The sequence below is a fragment of the Chamaea fasciata genome, unplaced genomic scaffold, assembly GCF_029207755.1.
Source record: "Chamaea fasciata isolate MVZ Bird 193981 ecotype frontalis unplaced genomic scaffold, bChaFas1.0.hap1 SCAF_16, whole genome shotgun sequence".
NCBI lineage: Eukaryota > Metazoa > Chordata > Aves > Passeriformes > Sylviidae > Chamaea > Chamaea fasciata.
In genome coordinates this window covers 9,292,291-9,308,058 of record NW_027094101.1, presented here as the reverse complement: position 1 = coordinate 9,308,058, position 15,768 = coordinate 9,292,291, and the positions used below count along the sequence as shown (strand labels likewise).

General features: G+C 51.8%; 1 protein-coding gene across 1 annotated transcript; it reads left to right on the top strand.

The window, feature by feature from the left end:
- Window positions 1-1,998: 1,998 nt before the first annotated feature.
- Window positions 1,999-7,258, top strand: SOX8 (SRY-box transcription factor 8). Its single transcript, XM_066198019.1, has 3 exons — window positions 1,999-2,679; window positions 3,839-4,077; window positions 4,680-7,258. The coding sequence occupies exons 1-3, from the start codon at window positions 2,234-2,236 to the stop codon at window positions 5,405-5,407; spliced, it is 1,413 nt and encodes a 470-aa protein (XP_066054116.1). The 5' UTR covers window positions 1,999-2,233; the 3' UTR covers window positions 5,408-7,258.
- The last annotated feature ends 8,510 nt before the right edge of the window (window positions 7,259-15,768 follow it).

Below are 15,768 nucleotides of genomic sequence, written 5' to 3'. Positions count from 1 at the left end.
TATGTGTCATGGGAGAGGGGGAAAAAAAAGATTTTTTCCCAAGTGTCCAACAGCACTGCGAAGTCACCAATCCACAGCCCAGGGAGACGTAAACTCATCCCCAGTCTCATTAAGTTTTAAAAGAAAAATTCAATTATTCCTCATTAACAAGTCCAACGCATTGAGTTCGCCTTGAGCCTCAAAATATTTTTTTTTTTTAAAAGACACTTGGAAAATTGCATTTCACGAATATCAGGAGGTAACTCTGCAAACAGAAAGCTGAAAACTGGAAAAATTACAGTTTCTTTTGCTTTTTTTTCAAAAATAAATTTAAATCCTGCTTTGCCATTTGAGAGAATAAATGAATTTTCACACAGAAGGCAGACGGATGTTCGGGCACATTTAAACACACTGAAATTCAAAGCATACAGTTTATTTATTACACATCACAGTAATTAAACAAAATCTACTACGTTCCTGGTACTTTTTAAACGCTGGAATGCTTGAAGCCCAATTTCTTATTTTCCCCCCATCAATCTTATACATGACTCTCTATTTTTCCGCGGGCAAGGAGAGGATAAAAGTGGAATTTGGGGAGTTGCTTTTATTTCCCCCTCTCTAGTCACAATTAGAAGGCTGAATTCCGTGGATAATTAGAATCAAATGCTCCAAATAAATGCTGGAAGACCACGGCTGGCTCGGAAAGGGGCAATTTAAACTGACGGGGGAGATTTTGGGGCTCACCCTCCCTTTTTCCCCCATCCAAAGTCTCACCCCGAGGTGCCGCATGTTCCTCCAGCCGGGACCTCCCGGGCGCTTCCCGGTGATCGGGACCGAGCCGGCTGCGGGAAGGCTGCGGGAAAAGAGGAGGATAGAGTCGGGGAGGGGACACGGTGGGATCCTCAGCGCCTTTTTTCCAGCAATTCCCCGATTTCCTCCCGTTATCTGCCCGTGGGAGAGAAGCGGGGGCGAAGCGACGCGCTCGGGGCTGCGAGAGCGCACGGCCCCGGGGATCGGCTGCGGGGGACACACGGGGAGCTTTGCCCGCCCTGCCACGCACCGAGCGCCCCAAAAACCCCTCGGAAAGGGGATTTCAAACAACCGGCGGTCCCACGGCACCGCTCCGCGCCTCTTTCCCCGCGGCATCCCCGTTCCGCGCCGCTTGGAAAAAGGGCTCCCGCCGCTCCATCCCGCACCCGCTGCCCGCTAGAAAACCGGCTGCACGCCGGACTACAGAACACATCCCCACCGTCGGGGGGTCCCCGCCAGGACCGCGCGGCCGTGAAGCCCCCGGACGATTTGCAGCGGAAAAAAAAAAAGCAGAGAGAAGCCGAAAGAGGCAGCAGGAACAGGGAGCCGGAAGAGCGGCGGGCGGCATCCACCGGGCCTGGCCGGCAGCGGGACCCTCAGCGGGACCAGCAGCGGGAACCTCGGCCGGACCCTCAGCGGGACCAGCAGCGGGAACCTCGGCCGGACCCTCAGCGGGACCAGCAGCGGGACCCTCGGCCGGACCCTCAGCGGGACCAGCAGCGGGAACATCGGCCGGAGCCCTCAGCGGGACCCCTTGGCGGGACCCTCAGCCGGACCCTCAGAGGGACCCTCAGTGGGACCAGCAGTGGGAACCTCGGCCGGACCCCTCAGCAGGATCCCTCGGCGGGATCCTCAGCGAGACCCTCAGCGGGATCTCTCAGCAGAACCCTCAGCCGGACCCTCGGCGGTACCCCTCGGTGGGATCCCTCAGCGGGACCCTCGGCGGGACCCTCAGCGGGATCTTTCAGCGGGATCTCTCAGCGGGACCCTCGGCGGGACCCTCGGCGGGACCCCTCGCTGGCGGCGGCTCCGGCCGGCGGAGCTCTGAGGCGGCGGGCGGGCGGCACGGCCCCGCCGGCCCGGCGCCACGCCCATTATGCAAATATTAATGTGCTCTCCACCAATGGCGAGCGGCGGCGGGGGCGGGGCCGCTCGCCCTGCCCTTAAAGTAACTTGTTGCCAGGGGCCCCGTTTCGCACTGGACGTGGAGCGCGGCGCGGGCAGCGCGGGGCCCCGGCGGCGGCAGCACCGGCTGCGCAGCGACGAGTGGCGGGGATCGCGGATTTTGGGCTGAGTTTCGAACGTTTCGTGTCTTTTTCCCCTCTAGAACCGATTGGTTTTTTTGCTCGTTTTCCCGCGGCGGGTGTGCGGCTCACCCCCTCCACCTCCCCTCAGCCCGGGGCGGGCACAGCGCCGCGGCCGGCCCGGCTCCGCCGCCCCGCCGATGCTCAACATGACCGAGGAGCACGACAAAGCGCTGGAGGCTCCGTGCAGCCCCGCGGGCACCACCAGCTCCATGTCCCACGTGGACTCGGACTCGGACTCGCCGCTCTCCCCCGCCGGCTCCGAGGGGCTGGGCTGCGCCCCCGCGCCCGCCCCGCGCCCGCCCGGCGCCGCCGCCGCGCTGGGGGCCAAGGTGGACGCGGCCGAGGTGGACGAGCGCTTCCCCGCCTGCATCCGCGACGCCGTCTCGCAGGTGCTCAAGGGCTACGACTGGAGCCTGGTGCCCATGCCCGTCCGCGGCAACGGATCGCTCAAGGCCAAGCCGCACGTCAAGCGGCCCATGAACGCCTTCATGGTGTGGGCGCAGGCCGCCCGCAGGAAGCTGGCCGACCAGTACCCGCATCTGCACAACGCCGAGCTCAGCAAGACCCTGGGCAAGCTCTGGCGGTGAGTCCCGGTCCCCCCGCGCCGCGTCCTCCGCGGGGCTGCGCTGCTGGACTGCCCCCCCCCCCCCCCCCCCCCCCGTCAGCGCTGCTTTAAAGCTGCTTCTGCCCGCTTTGTGTTTGTTATTAATCTCTGTTTGTCGGGATTCTCGGAGCCGTTCGGAGTGAAATGCCATCCGAGCATCCCGGCGCGCTGCGAAGGACACGGCGGTCCTGGCTCCGAGAAATGCCCCGAGCAGGGGCCGCTGCCCCGGGTGGATTTTCCCTGCTCCATCGCTGGGATGCACAAGCCCTTCCTTCCCTTGCCTGCGGCTTCCCCATCCCCACGCGATGAGACTTCTTTAATGACTTGTTTTATGGCTTTTCCTATTTTTTTTTCTTTTTCCTTTTGGCTCGCTCGATGCTTAACAAGCTATAAACGCTACTAAACTCATTTTTTCAGCGGTTATTTTAACGAGCTTCCTAATTTCCCTGCTTATCTGCTCAGCGCCGCCCGGGGATGCAAACTTTTTATTTGTTGGGCAGCGTCCGAGCCCGCTTTGCCTTCCAAGGCTCTTCCCCGAGCCACGTTTTTCCGTGTGGTTTATCCCACGGTGTCTGCCTGTACCTAATTCCCATCTTTCCTGCCTGCTCGGGCCAGCGATGCTCCCGCTGCGGTTTGAGCCTCTCCAAGAGTTCGCAGAGAGAGGTGTGGGCAGGGGGGGGAGAGAGTTTGGAAAGCAATAATCCCATCCCCGGTGCCTCGGTGGTTTCTTTTGTAAGCACCAAACAAAGCTGGAAATGTTTGTGGCGGTGAGGGGGTGACATTTGCAGGGCGAACGTGGGAATTGTATTTTGTAACTGTGCTGGAGATGGGGAAGGGGGATTTTGGTTTTGCCCCGTTACTCCTGTCTATAGTGGTGGGGGTTTTTCATGCTGCTGTAGTCGGTATTTTAATCCATTTTTTTTTTGCCGTGGATTTTAACTCCCTTTTTACTACAGCAAATTAATTTTGTAGTTAACTTACTGAGCGCTCAGATCCGAGCATGGGAAGCGGGCATGTGCGAGTCTAAAAACAACGAGAAAACTTCTAAGGAAAAGATCTTAATTTTGGATTTTTTTTTTCTTCTCTCTCTTCCTCATTAAAACAACCAACCCCCCCCCCAAAAAAAAAAAAAAATCAGTTTATTGAGCGAAAACGAGAAACGTCCCTTTGTGGAGGAAGCCGAGCGCCTCAGGGTGCAGCACAAAAAGGATCACCCGGATTACAAATACCAGCCCCGCAGGAGGAAAAGCGTCAAAGCCGGGCAGAGCGACTCGGACTCGGGGGCTGAGCTCAGCCACCACGCCGGCACTCAGCTCTACAAGGCCGACACGGGGCTGGGGGGCATGGCCGACTCCCACCACCACGGGGATCACACAGGTAAAGGGCGGCATTCCCGCTGATCCCTGGGCTGGGATGGGATCCCCACCGCGCACGGGCAAAGGCAGGAGTTGTTGTCCCAAGAGATGGGAGCACAGTTCTGCTCTCAGTGCCGTAGGGGATCCCAAAGCATCCCGGTCTCCTTGGCTGGGGAGAATCAATGATGGGTTAATCAGGATTAATAAGGGGTGCAGAGTCCTGGGGCAGAGCTTCCCAACCCTGGGAACTGGCCCAGGAGAGGTTCTGGGAGCACTGGGGACATCCTGCAGCCTCAGACCCCGCTGGGATCACGGCCCTGGGTCCCTCTGCCTCGGGCTGTCCACAGGGAGAGGATGAGCTCCATCCCGGGGTTCACTCTGTGAATCCACCCCTGATTCTGCTGCCCAGGGCGCCCTGCTGTGTCCCAGAGTGATCCTGGTGGGCTCAGTGCGCTCCCACCTTCATCCCATCTCCCCTGTGGGAGGCTCATCCCAGGGGGGACACCACCGACACAGATTTAACTCCCCAATAGGAGCAGTCACAGATAGGTGAAACGCATTTATTGAGCGGGGAAAGGGTGTTCCATGGTCACTGCTGAAGGCTCGCTGTCCCTTCATCCCCAGGCCAACCCCACGGGCCCCCCACGCCACCCACCACCCCGAAAACCGACCTGCACCACGGCGGCAAGCAGGAACTGAAGCACGAGGGCCGGCGCCTGGTGGAGAGCGGCCGCCAGAACATCGACTTCAGCAACGTGGACATCTCGGAGCTCAGCAGCGAGGTCATCAACAACATGGAGACCTTCGACGTGCACGAGTTCGACCAGTACCTGCCCCTGAACGGGCACGCCGCGCTGCCGGCCGAGCACGGCCCCGCCGCCGCCTCCTACGCCGGCTCCTACTCGCACTCGGGCACGGCCGCCGCCCAGGTGTGGACTCACAAGAGCCCGGCCTCGGCGTCTCCGGCGGCGGCCGAGCCGGGCCAGCAGCGGCCCCACATCAAGACGGAGCAGCTGAGCCCCAGCCACTACAGCGAGCAGCCCCACGGCTCCCCGGCGCACGGCGACTCCTACGGCTCCTACGGCGGCCAAGCCTGCGCCACCTCGGCCGCCCCGGCCGCCGCTGCCGCCGCCTCCTTCTCCAGCTCTCAGTGCGACTACACGGACCTGCAGAGCTCCAACTACTACAACCCCTACCCCGGCTACGCCTCCAGCCTGTACCAGTACCCGTATTTCCACTCCTCGCGCCGTCCCTACGCCACCCCGATCCTCAACGGGCTGTCCATCCCGCCGGCGCACAGCCCCACCGCCAACTGGGAGCAGCCCGTCTACACCACGCTCACCAGGCCTTAAAAAAACCCAACAAAACACCCATCCCGAGGCTTTCCCTGGGATTTATGCACTAATGAAGGAATGAGGGAGGAGGAGGAGGAAGAGCGTGTGGAGTGTTCCAAAGTGCCTCCTGAGCCGCTTTGTGGGAACTCTTGCTCGTCGCCTTGCTTCGGGACTCCCCCACTCGCCCGCCCCCCTCGAAAGGACAGAGCTCTATTTTTTATTTCCTTCTTTGATTCGTAGGATTTAAGAAATTTAAAATAATTTTTAAAAAACCGACAAAAAAAAAAAAACACCTCACCAACCAAACAAAGGACTATAAAATTAAAAAAAAAAAAACCAAGAGGGAAAAAACAAACGAACGAACAAAAGGAAAAGGACAGGAGTCCTTTTTGCTTTTTTGAGTAGATGAAGGACAAAAGGTTCGGCTCCTCTGGGAGGACTGAGCTCGAAGTTTGGCCAAGTGCAAAACCTGGAGCAGGGGGTGAGGAGAAAAAGAGAGAGGGGGAGACAAAACAACACCACCACCACGAAAAGCTGTTTGAGACTTTCAGGGTCTATTGCAATGTGAGGAACGGACCAACCTTGAGGGCAGGAACTCACTGGGACCAACAGGGATTGAGCCCCAAAATCCCAGAACAATCCCGTGGGAAGAGTCTGATGGGACCAACCAATTCACGTGTCTGAAGTGTTTTTGTTGATTTATTTTTTTTTTTCCTCCAGTCAGGAGTTCTTCTAAGCAAGGTTTGGCTGTAATTAACATTTTTGTTTTGTTTTTTTTTTCCTTGTTTTTTTGGAAGCTTCAAATGTTACCGGTTGATTTGTTTTGGGTTTGTTGTTTTGTTGGTTTGTTGTTTTGGTTTTTTTTTTTTAATCTGTTAAATATGTATTTATGTTCTGTATTATTTTGTCTTTTAATTAATGAAGTCATTTTTGTGCAAAACAGAAAAAAAAAAAGTAGAACTTCTAAGAGATTTTTAAGATGGGGGTGGGAGCCTAAAAAAAATAGTGGAGATGATCCAATAAACTGGTGTTATGAGTCTATAGATTTTCCTTGGTTTTTTGGGTTTTTTTCACTTTGGAAGCGCTGCAGGAGCCGTGCTGGAGAGAGAGGGACTGAAGGAATCCGCCTGGAAACTCCAATGGGAATGTCAAATAACGAGGGGAGGGGGAGGAATTACTAATTCAAACTGGGAGGCTCAAAGGCCTGCCCAAAAAGGGGCAGGTGATTTTCTGGCCGCCTGTTTTGGGCTGTTAAAATGGGATTTCAGGAGTCTTCGGAGGCTTTCAGAACCAGGACTACTTTAAAGGAGCTGTAATTTCACGAGGAACCTGAAATTTCATCGACTTCTGCTTTAATTTTGGCTTCTAGGGGACCAGATCTCATCCATCAAGCTGTGAAACTAAAATCTCCTCCACTAAAAAAACAAACAAACAAACTGGGTTTAGGGTACTTAGTTTTTAGACTAATAATTCATTGATATATTTCTACTTCTTCCATTGTATGCTGAGCATATAAATAACCATCTATTTTATGGGAACTCGTGCCTTTAAAAGCCTTTGTAAATCTAAACCCACCTTTCAGAGGTTATTCATCTTTTTACCTTTTCTACGTTTCCTACTCTTTTTTCCTAAAAAATATTTTTTTGCGTATTTCCTTTCGGGGTGGGGAGGGAGGGACACGCTGGGCTGGGGGAGGGGAAAAAAAGACAAGAAAAAAAAAGCTCATTTTTATGCAATCTATTTTTCTGTATAAAGTTTGAAAGACTTTTCGGTTGTTACTGATCTTGTTCTCTTCACTCGCTTCTGACTAAGCAATGCTAACTTTTGTACAGATCCATTTGATAAAAATTAAAAAGTGCTTTTTATCAAGGACGTGTTCTGTTTTCTTTCTGCTTGGGCCTATTTGCTCTGCTAGGAAAAACAAAACAAAACAAAACACCTGGGAAAAAAAAACAGCTTGGAAGGCGATGGAATCTTCAGAATAAAATATTTTCCTCAAGGATTTCTTTTCCTGTTAGTCTGGATTTTTTTTTCCCCCCTCGCTCCTTTTCCCTGCGCTTTGTGTCATACTCTGAGATTTTTTTTTTTATTATTATTTAATTTGATTTTTCCTTTAAGGAGGGCATTTCCATGCCCATAATCCCAAGGATTTCATAGGATTTCAGGCTGCTCACATGAGGCTGGGTTTGCAAGGTCAGCCCGCCTGGGTTTAGCCCCAGTTGCTTTTCCTTCTGTAGGAACTCTACAGGAAGAAATTCCCTTTTCTGCTTGGTGAGCCCTGGTAAATAAATCCCCGTGAATTACAGGAGCAACCACATTATATGTTACACGTCAGGCTCGGTTTATTTCTTTTACATTTGTAACTTTTATTTTGCTTTCTCACAGAAAATATCATCTCTCCCTTTTTGCGTTTTGTCTGCCTGCGGAGCAAAGCGGGTCTCAACCTGGGAGAGGGGGGAAAAAAAATAATAAAAATTGGGATTGGGGAATTCCAGCCCTCCCTGCTTGAGAGAAAAAGCTGGAAACACGAGTGGGGGAATGGAAGTGATGACAACTAATGAAGCTGCAGCCCATTAGGAAGGGCCGGGGGAGCAGAATCCCGGGCGGAATGTGCCGCCGGCAGCCTCTGCCAAGAGGGGCTGGAAGGCGACACCATTTTCTCCGTGCTCCTTTCCAGAGCTCCTGGCAGAGGGATTTGATTGCGGCCCGAGCCAAAGTGCAGCGTAATTCTCTTCCCTCCCTTCTCCTCCCTGCCGTGACACTGCAGATTTCACTGCAAATCCTCCTTTGTGCCCGGAAAACGGATGAGTTTTGCGTCCCAGGTTTGTCCCCAAACCTGCACGCTTTGAGGGTGGGCAAAAAGAAAGGGAAATAAAAGGTGAGGTGGGAATCTTTGGCAGTGAGCTTTGCTTTCTTCTGGGTGTCTGATTGGCTTGGAGTGGCTGCGCCGCTGGCTGATAAAACTAAAATGTCAGCGCGGGATAAAACGGCGAATCGCCCAAACCACTGAGGTTAGAAATTGAGAATCACCCCAAAATGTTAAAGGTTGCAGTGAAGAATCCCTGGCTCCTGGGGGAGCACCCTGGATGGATCCCAGCCTCTTCCCTGTCTCCTGTCCCTTCTCCCAGTGACAGGGGGACAGCCAGTGCCACGTCCTCGTCCCACCCGGGAGCTGCAGGGTGAGCGTGGAGCTGTGCTCTCATCACAATCCCCTTACTGTGGCCACAGTTGGTTTTACTTGCCAACAGCTTTGCAAAAACAAATCGAATTTTTTGCCGGTATTTCATGAATAAAATTGTCAAATTGTATATTATAATATAGATCTGTGTTGTGTTTTACCGTGGAGTTGGGGTTGGGAGGGATATCCACAAGGATCGTGGAAGTCCAATCCTGATTTTAGATATCAGAGATCTATATTCTGTATTTTATATCTATAAATTTTCTGTATCTATAAATTCTATCTTTCCTATCTATCTATTTGTTCTGTATTTTAGATCCTTTCCATTCCATAGGCTCAAGGGGTGAGAGGAGCTTTGGAACCATCAAATCCTGGACTGCTTTGGGTTGGGAAAGGACCTAAAAGCTCATCCTGGTCCCATCAGGGACAACTTCCACTGCCCCAGGCTGCTCCATCCACCCTGGCCTTGGACATTTCCAGGGCTGAGGTGTTGGAGAGCCCCTGGAAGCAATTCCAGGGAGCAGCTCCTGGGATTTTGTGGAGCTGTGGACACTCACTGTGAGTAAAACTCAGAGGTGTTGCAGAATGGAAGTTCAGGAAGGTGCCAGGCAGGTAAAATGCAGCATCCTGGATAATCCAGGGCTCAAACTCAGGGTTTAGAGGAAGTTGGACATTCCCAAGATCTCCAGAATTTCATTCCCTGCTCCTCAAGTTTTGGGGAATCTCCCGTTTCATTTCGTTAAGAGGAAAAAACACAAATCATTTTTTTTTTTACCCCCAAAAAAAGAGCGTTTCGATGAGAAATCCCTGCTGCTGGCACAACTGCACTTCCACACCTTGTCCTCCCCTTGCCTTTGCCGGGCTGGGCTGCGGGAGGAGAAGGATTTTCCATGAGTTTTCCAGGCCTGAATGGCAGCATTGTGTGTGTGTCCCGTGCTCGGGGCTGGCGTGGGGCTGGAATGTCTCCGCAAAGTCAATGAGATCAGGTGGAACCGGGGCCGCCTTTTGACCCCTGGCTGCCGACAACAACAACGACAAAAAAAGGGCTTCTCGAGATAATTGCAGGGATCCACGGGTGAGAAAAGTCCCTTTGGTTTTATTTCTGGAGCAGGGAATAAAGGGTGGTGCTGTTTAGCTCAGACAGCGCTGCTTACCAAGAAAGAGGAAATTAATTTTATAGACCATATCCACATTCTTTCTGCAGGCTGGAAAAAAAAAAAAGGTCCCTTCCCATCCTCCTTGTTTGAATTTTTCCTGGAGTGACATCAACTCGTGATACATTTTATTGATTTTTTTTTTTGCATGTTTGCGGCAGAGAAATGATTAAAGGGCGTTTTTATGATGGCCTCGAGTTTTAATAAACTTCCACGTGGGGATGTCCCTGCCTTTGGGTTGACTTCTTCCCTCTGCCACCTTTGTCACTCCCATCGCCAGGGCTGGGTGCTCTCCGTGGCCTGGGATTTGGGGGAGGAAAAAAAGGAATAAAATGAAATAAAATGAAATAAAATAAATGCCTGGAGATGTGATGTCACTTGGAACACAGGGAATATTCCAGGAGGGCAGGAAAAGCCTTTTCCAGCTGATCCTGGGAGGGCAGAGCTTTGCTGCCAGAGGGATTTTGGGAGCAGGAGCAGAACATTTGAGGCTATGGGAAGGTTTTGGTGGCTGTGGGAAGGTTTTGGTGACCATGGAAAGATTTTGGTGGCCACGGGAAGGTTTTGGTGGCTGTAGGAAGGTTTTGCTGGCCATGAAAAGGTTTTGGTGGCTGTGGGAAAGTTTTGGTGGCCACAGGAAGGTTTTGCTGGCCATGAAAAGGTTTTGGTGGCTGTGGGAAAGTTTTGGTGGCCACGGGAAGGTTTTGCTGGCCATGGGAAGGTTTTGGTGACCACAGGAAGGTTTTGGTAGCTGTGGGAAGATTTTGGTGGCTGTGGCAATGTTTTGGTGGCCATGGGAAGGTTTTGGTGGCCATGAGAAGGCTTTGGTGGCTGTGGCAATGTTTTGGTGGCCATGGGAAGGTTTTGGTGGCCATGAGAAGGTTTTGGTGGCCATGAGAAGGCTTTGGTGGCTGTGGGAGAATTTTGGTGGCCATGGGAAGGTTTTGGTGGCCGTGGGAAGGTTTTGGTGGCCCCCTGAGGAGGTGGCCCTGCAGCGACCCCAGCGTGGCACAGCCCTGTCCCCATGGAGCCGGGATGGGTTTCCCTTTGGGAAGCCTTTAAGGAAACTCCGGCATTGCCTCATTCCCAGCCTTCAGGGGCGTGAGTTTGGATTTGGGGTTTTAATGGCAACCTCCTAAATGCGAATTGACGAAATTGCTCCAAACTCCCTTTTTTGGGGGGGTGGGAGGAGGGAATTTCACATCAATCCATGACTGTCCACGAGGGATACACGGAAAAACCCCAGAGACAGCAACGCCACGGCCTCAGCACTGCCCTGCTGCTCCGCAGAGACCCTGCAGAGGCTCCCCGAGGAGTTTTGGGAGGTCACCGCATGAACAGAGTAAGGGGAACCTGCAAAGGACTCCAGGATCCATCCCCTCTCCAGCTGACCCCAGGCCGTTTTCTGCCTGTTCCAGGCAGGAATTTGGGATGGCACCGGGCTGAGGCTTGGGGAGGGGAAGAAGCCATTTCCCAAATGAGTCAGCGGGAGCTAAAAATAACACCACCCCCCCGGAGATAAACCCAAACCACAGCAAATGGGGTTTATTCCAAATTGCTTCATTCCCTGCCATCCTGCACCCCCAGCCCACTGAGCCAGGAGGCTGCAGGGCAATCCCTGCCGTGGGATGGGATGCTGCCTGCTGGGATTTTGGGAATGAGAGCCCTTCAGGCAGCACTGGATGGGTGTCAGGCTCTGGGGTTTCTGTCACAGGGTATTTGCAGAGGTTCCAGCTGGGGGATGAGGCTGGAGTAAATGAGGTGGGATGGGAGTTTTTGATATTCCAGGCATCGTTTTTCCATAAAACCACGCTGTCTGCGTGGGAAAACTCAGTTTGAACAGAGCTCAGGCACCAAACCTGTGCTGCAGCCCAGCGCCGCAGAGGGATGGGACGCTGTGGGGTGGCTGCTGCCACCAACCCGGGGCCTTTTTCCCAGAGATAGCTGGGATAAAGGGGGTGGCTGGCTGCTGAAATCACGGCTCTGCCCTTCCCAGGCTTGAAGGAGCCGGCAGCATGGCTGCTGACCCCTATTAAACTGTTCCCATCTGGCCCCAGAGCTCAGGCAGGCCCAGTGTGTCACAGGCCTCACTGCAGGCTCGGGGCTGACCTGATCTAGGGCAGCCCGGGTTGAGAAAAGCCAGTTGGACACACTGAGCCGGGTTTAAAAGCCTCTTCTTTCAGTTCAGCTTAAACCAATCAGGGGTGAGAACCAAGCTGCTCCTAATCCAGAATGAGAGGGATTCCCTCCCTGCTGGGCTGGTCTGGGGAAAGTGAGGCAAGAGCACGGCTGGGGTGGGAGGGGAGGTCCAGGAGGGATGGGGAGACACACACCTGTCCCAGAACAGCACCTCCCACCCATCCCAGCACCTCCCACCCATCCCAGCACCTCAATCCATCCCATCCCAGCACCTCACATGGATCCTGTTCCATCCCCTCACCCCCATCCCAGCATGGAACCTCACACTAATCCCATCCCAGCACCTCACACTGATCCCATTCCATCCCAGCACCTCACATTCATCCCAGCACCTCACATTGATCCTATTCCATCCCCTCACCCCCATCCCAGCATGGAATCTCACATCAATCCCATCCCATCCCATCCCATCCCATCCCATCCCATCCCATCCCATCTCATCCCATCCCATCCCATCCCATCCCATCCCATCCCATGGATCCCATCCCATGGATCTCATCCCATCCCATCCCATCCCATTCCATGGATCCCATCCCATGGATCCCATCCCATGGATCCCATCCCATCCCATCCCATCCCATCCCATCCCATCCCATCCCATCCCATGGATCCCATCCCATGGATCTCATCCCATCCCATCCCATCCCATGGATCCCATCCCATGGATCCCATCCCACCCCTCTCCGTATCCCCTCCTCTCCCTCCTCTCTCTGCCCTTGCCTCCCTGTCCCTGGGTGTTTGTTGCCGTGTGCTCAGGCAATATCGGCACCGCCAGAGTGACATTAAAACCTTTCCCCGAAACACCTCTGCCTGCCTCTCTCCTCCCCTCTCTCCTCCCCCTCCTCCTCTTTCCCTCACTTTTTTTTTTTATTTATTTATTTTTTTTCCTGGCGGGGCTGGGAAAGGGTTAACCATTGGGGAAAAGGCCTTGTTTGAGGTAGAGAGCGAATTTTAACCACCACACACATAACGAATGCAGCGGCAGCCTGAATTGCTGGTGAGGAGCCAAGAGCACAAGAGAGAGGAGCTGCTGAATTTTAATGATTCATTATTGCATGCAAGGCCTTTGTCTTCCTTTATCCGGTGCACAATAAAAGAATTAATTGGACAGAAAATGGCAGGGCAAAGAACTGACAAGTCATTAAGGGGCTCTGAATGGCTGATTAGGTGCACGTTGGGGGTGGAATTTCAACTGCACTGTTGCAGCAAGGGCTCCGGAATAATAATGGCACGGCACAGTTTATATTTTGTATGCAGTACCAGAAAGGCCTTTCTGTCGCCATTGTGGGGCTATTTATTCTGCTGTCTATTTAGCCTTTGTGGGCATTGTGCTGCCAATAAGAATGCGCAAACAAAGTTGGGATTTTTTTTTAATTTTTCCTCTTTTTTGTTGGTTTTTTTTTTTTTTTTTTTTGGATTGAGGTGGGGAGGGGTGTTGGATTTCAACTTCAAAATAATTGGGGAAGCAGAATCTCGGCTCCGTGCGTGGTTTTATTAATTTTGCTCTCACTCTCACTCTTTCTCTCTCTCTCTCTCTGTGCGTGTGTGTGTTGAGGGGCTGGCTGTAAATATTTAGACTTGCCAGAAGGAGCTTCATTTAGCACGGGGTTAAAAAGAAGGAATAAACTTCTCCTGATTTTTTTTTTTTTTCTTTTCTGATTTCCCTCATTCCCAACGCGCCGGCGGCCGGCAAAGCCTCGAGCAGCTGCCGGAGCCCCCGTGGTGGTGAAAACCCCGGGCTTTGAGGCAGTGAACGCTTCCCCAGCCCCACGCCGGGGAGGATGCAGCCCAAGGAAAAGCAGCCAAGTGGAATTTATCGGTCGCTAGGAAGTTCCTGGGACACCTCCCGCTCGCATCCTTCGGGGCGGCTCCCGCCGCAGCCGCGCTGTTGTTGTTGGTGGTGTCGAGTTTTAATAAAACACACACACACACACACGGGAGCGGGGGAAAAGCAGGGAGAAAAGCCCGGCCCACTGGGTAGGTGTGATTCCCATGAGGAATGCGCTTGGGTTTTAAAAGGAATAACAAGTAGGAATGGCAGTTTGCTGTCAGGGCTGGGCGCAGCTGCTCCGAAGTTTCAGGGGGAAAAAGGGACTATAATGGAGATTCTGCTTCCCTTCCCTTCCCTTCCCTTCCCTTCCCTTCCCTTCCCTTCCCTTCCCTTCCCTTCCCTTCCCTTCCCTTCCCTTCCCTTCCCTTCCCTTCCCTTCCCTTCCCTTCCCTTCCCTTCCCTTCCCTTCCCTTCCCTTCCCTTCCCTTCCCTTCCCTTCCCTTCCCTTCCCTTCCCTTCCCTTCCCTTCCCTTCCCTTCCCTTCCCTTCCCTTCCCTTCCCTTCCCTTCCCTTCCCTTCCCTCCCCTCCCATCCTCTGGAGCATCCCTGGATGCTCCTGCTAAAGAGATGGGATGGACTGGGATGAACTGGGTTGGCCTGGGGTGAATTCCAGCTCTGCCTCCCCATCCCGATCCCTCCCCAGATCCCAGCCCGGCAGGTTTTGGAGCCCTCCCAGCCCTCAGCAAGGGTCAGCAGGGACAGCTCCCTCTGCTCCTCCTCCAGCTCTGATCCCAAATTTTCCTCTCTGGGACGGCTGGGAACAGAGGGAATCTCATCCCTGTGTGATGTCATTGATGGCTGTAAATGAATAAAAATCGATTCAGGTCGGATGTTAGGGAGAGTTTTTATAATGAGGGAGGAACTTCCAGATTCCCAGAGAAGCCGTGGATGCTCCATCACTGGAATTGTCCAAAGACAGGAGCGAGGATGGAGCTGTCCCTGCCTCTTTCCCCCATTTATCCCGGTTTTTACTCCTCCTTGGAAGCAGCAGGGCAATAATGGGTTAACAATATCTGGATAAACGGGAAAACGGGAGCGGGGATTTGGGTGTCCGGGAGATGGATGAGCTGCAACCCGAAACTTTTTCGGGAAGAAGGAAAGGGAAAAGCAAACTGGGGGCTGGGACCAAAAATGCCACTCCCGGTAGGATACAGCAAGAACAGTGAAATAAAATGGTCATTAAGTGGAATGTTCAATGAAAAAAAAATAAAATCCATAAATTGTTGCAATAATATTTGAGGAGTGGCATCTCTTCATTCAGAGAGGGATGTGTGGCAACCACAAATAAAAGAAAATCGAATTGAATAGAACAAAATATTTTAAAAAATTAAAAAACAAATAAGATAAAATAAAATAAAATAAAATAAAATAAAATAAAATAAAATAAAATAAAATAAAATAAAATAAAATAAAATAAAATAAAATAAAATAAAATAAAATAATAAAACAAAGTGGGAAGGTAACTGGTTCCACTGGAGGTTGTTCTTCCCTCAGCTTCTAAACTGTGTGAAAGGAGAAAAAAAGAGTTATATTTAATGTTTTAATCAAATATATTAAATATCTAATTTAAACATTAAATAATACTTTTTATTATAGAATAATAATATTTAATAATGATAATACATATGTACACTTATATTACATCTATATTTTTTATATTTATATATATTTATTCTGTCTATCTTGTGCCATTTGTGCTTCAATATTTTAGATAGCAGTTTATGTATCTTTATATATATATTTATATAGATGCATTTACATATCTTCATATATTTAATACATATGTTTATATATTTATTATATTTCTATATCCTTATTGAAATATATCTTTATCCTTATATATATTTCTACATCCTTATATCCTTCCTATAACAGGGATTTCAGAAGAGTCCAGGAATGGGGCTTTCCTGGGATCCCAAACTGGAGATGTTTCCTCATCCCACCCTCAGGGATTTCCTGGGATCTCAAACTGGAGATGTTTCCTCATCCCACCCTCCGGACTTTCCCGGGAATTGCC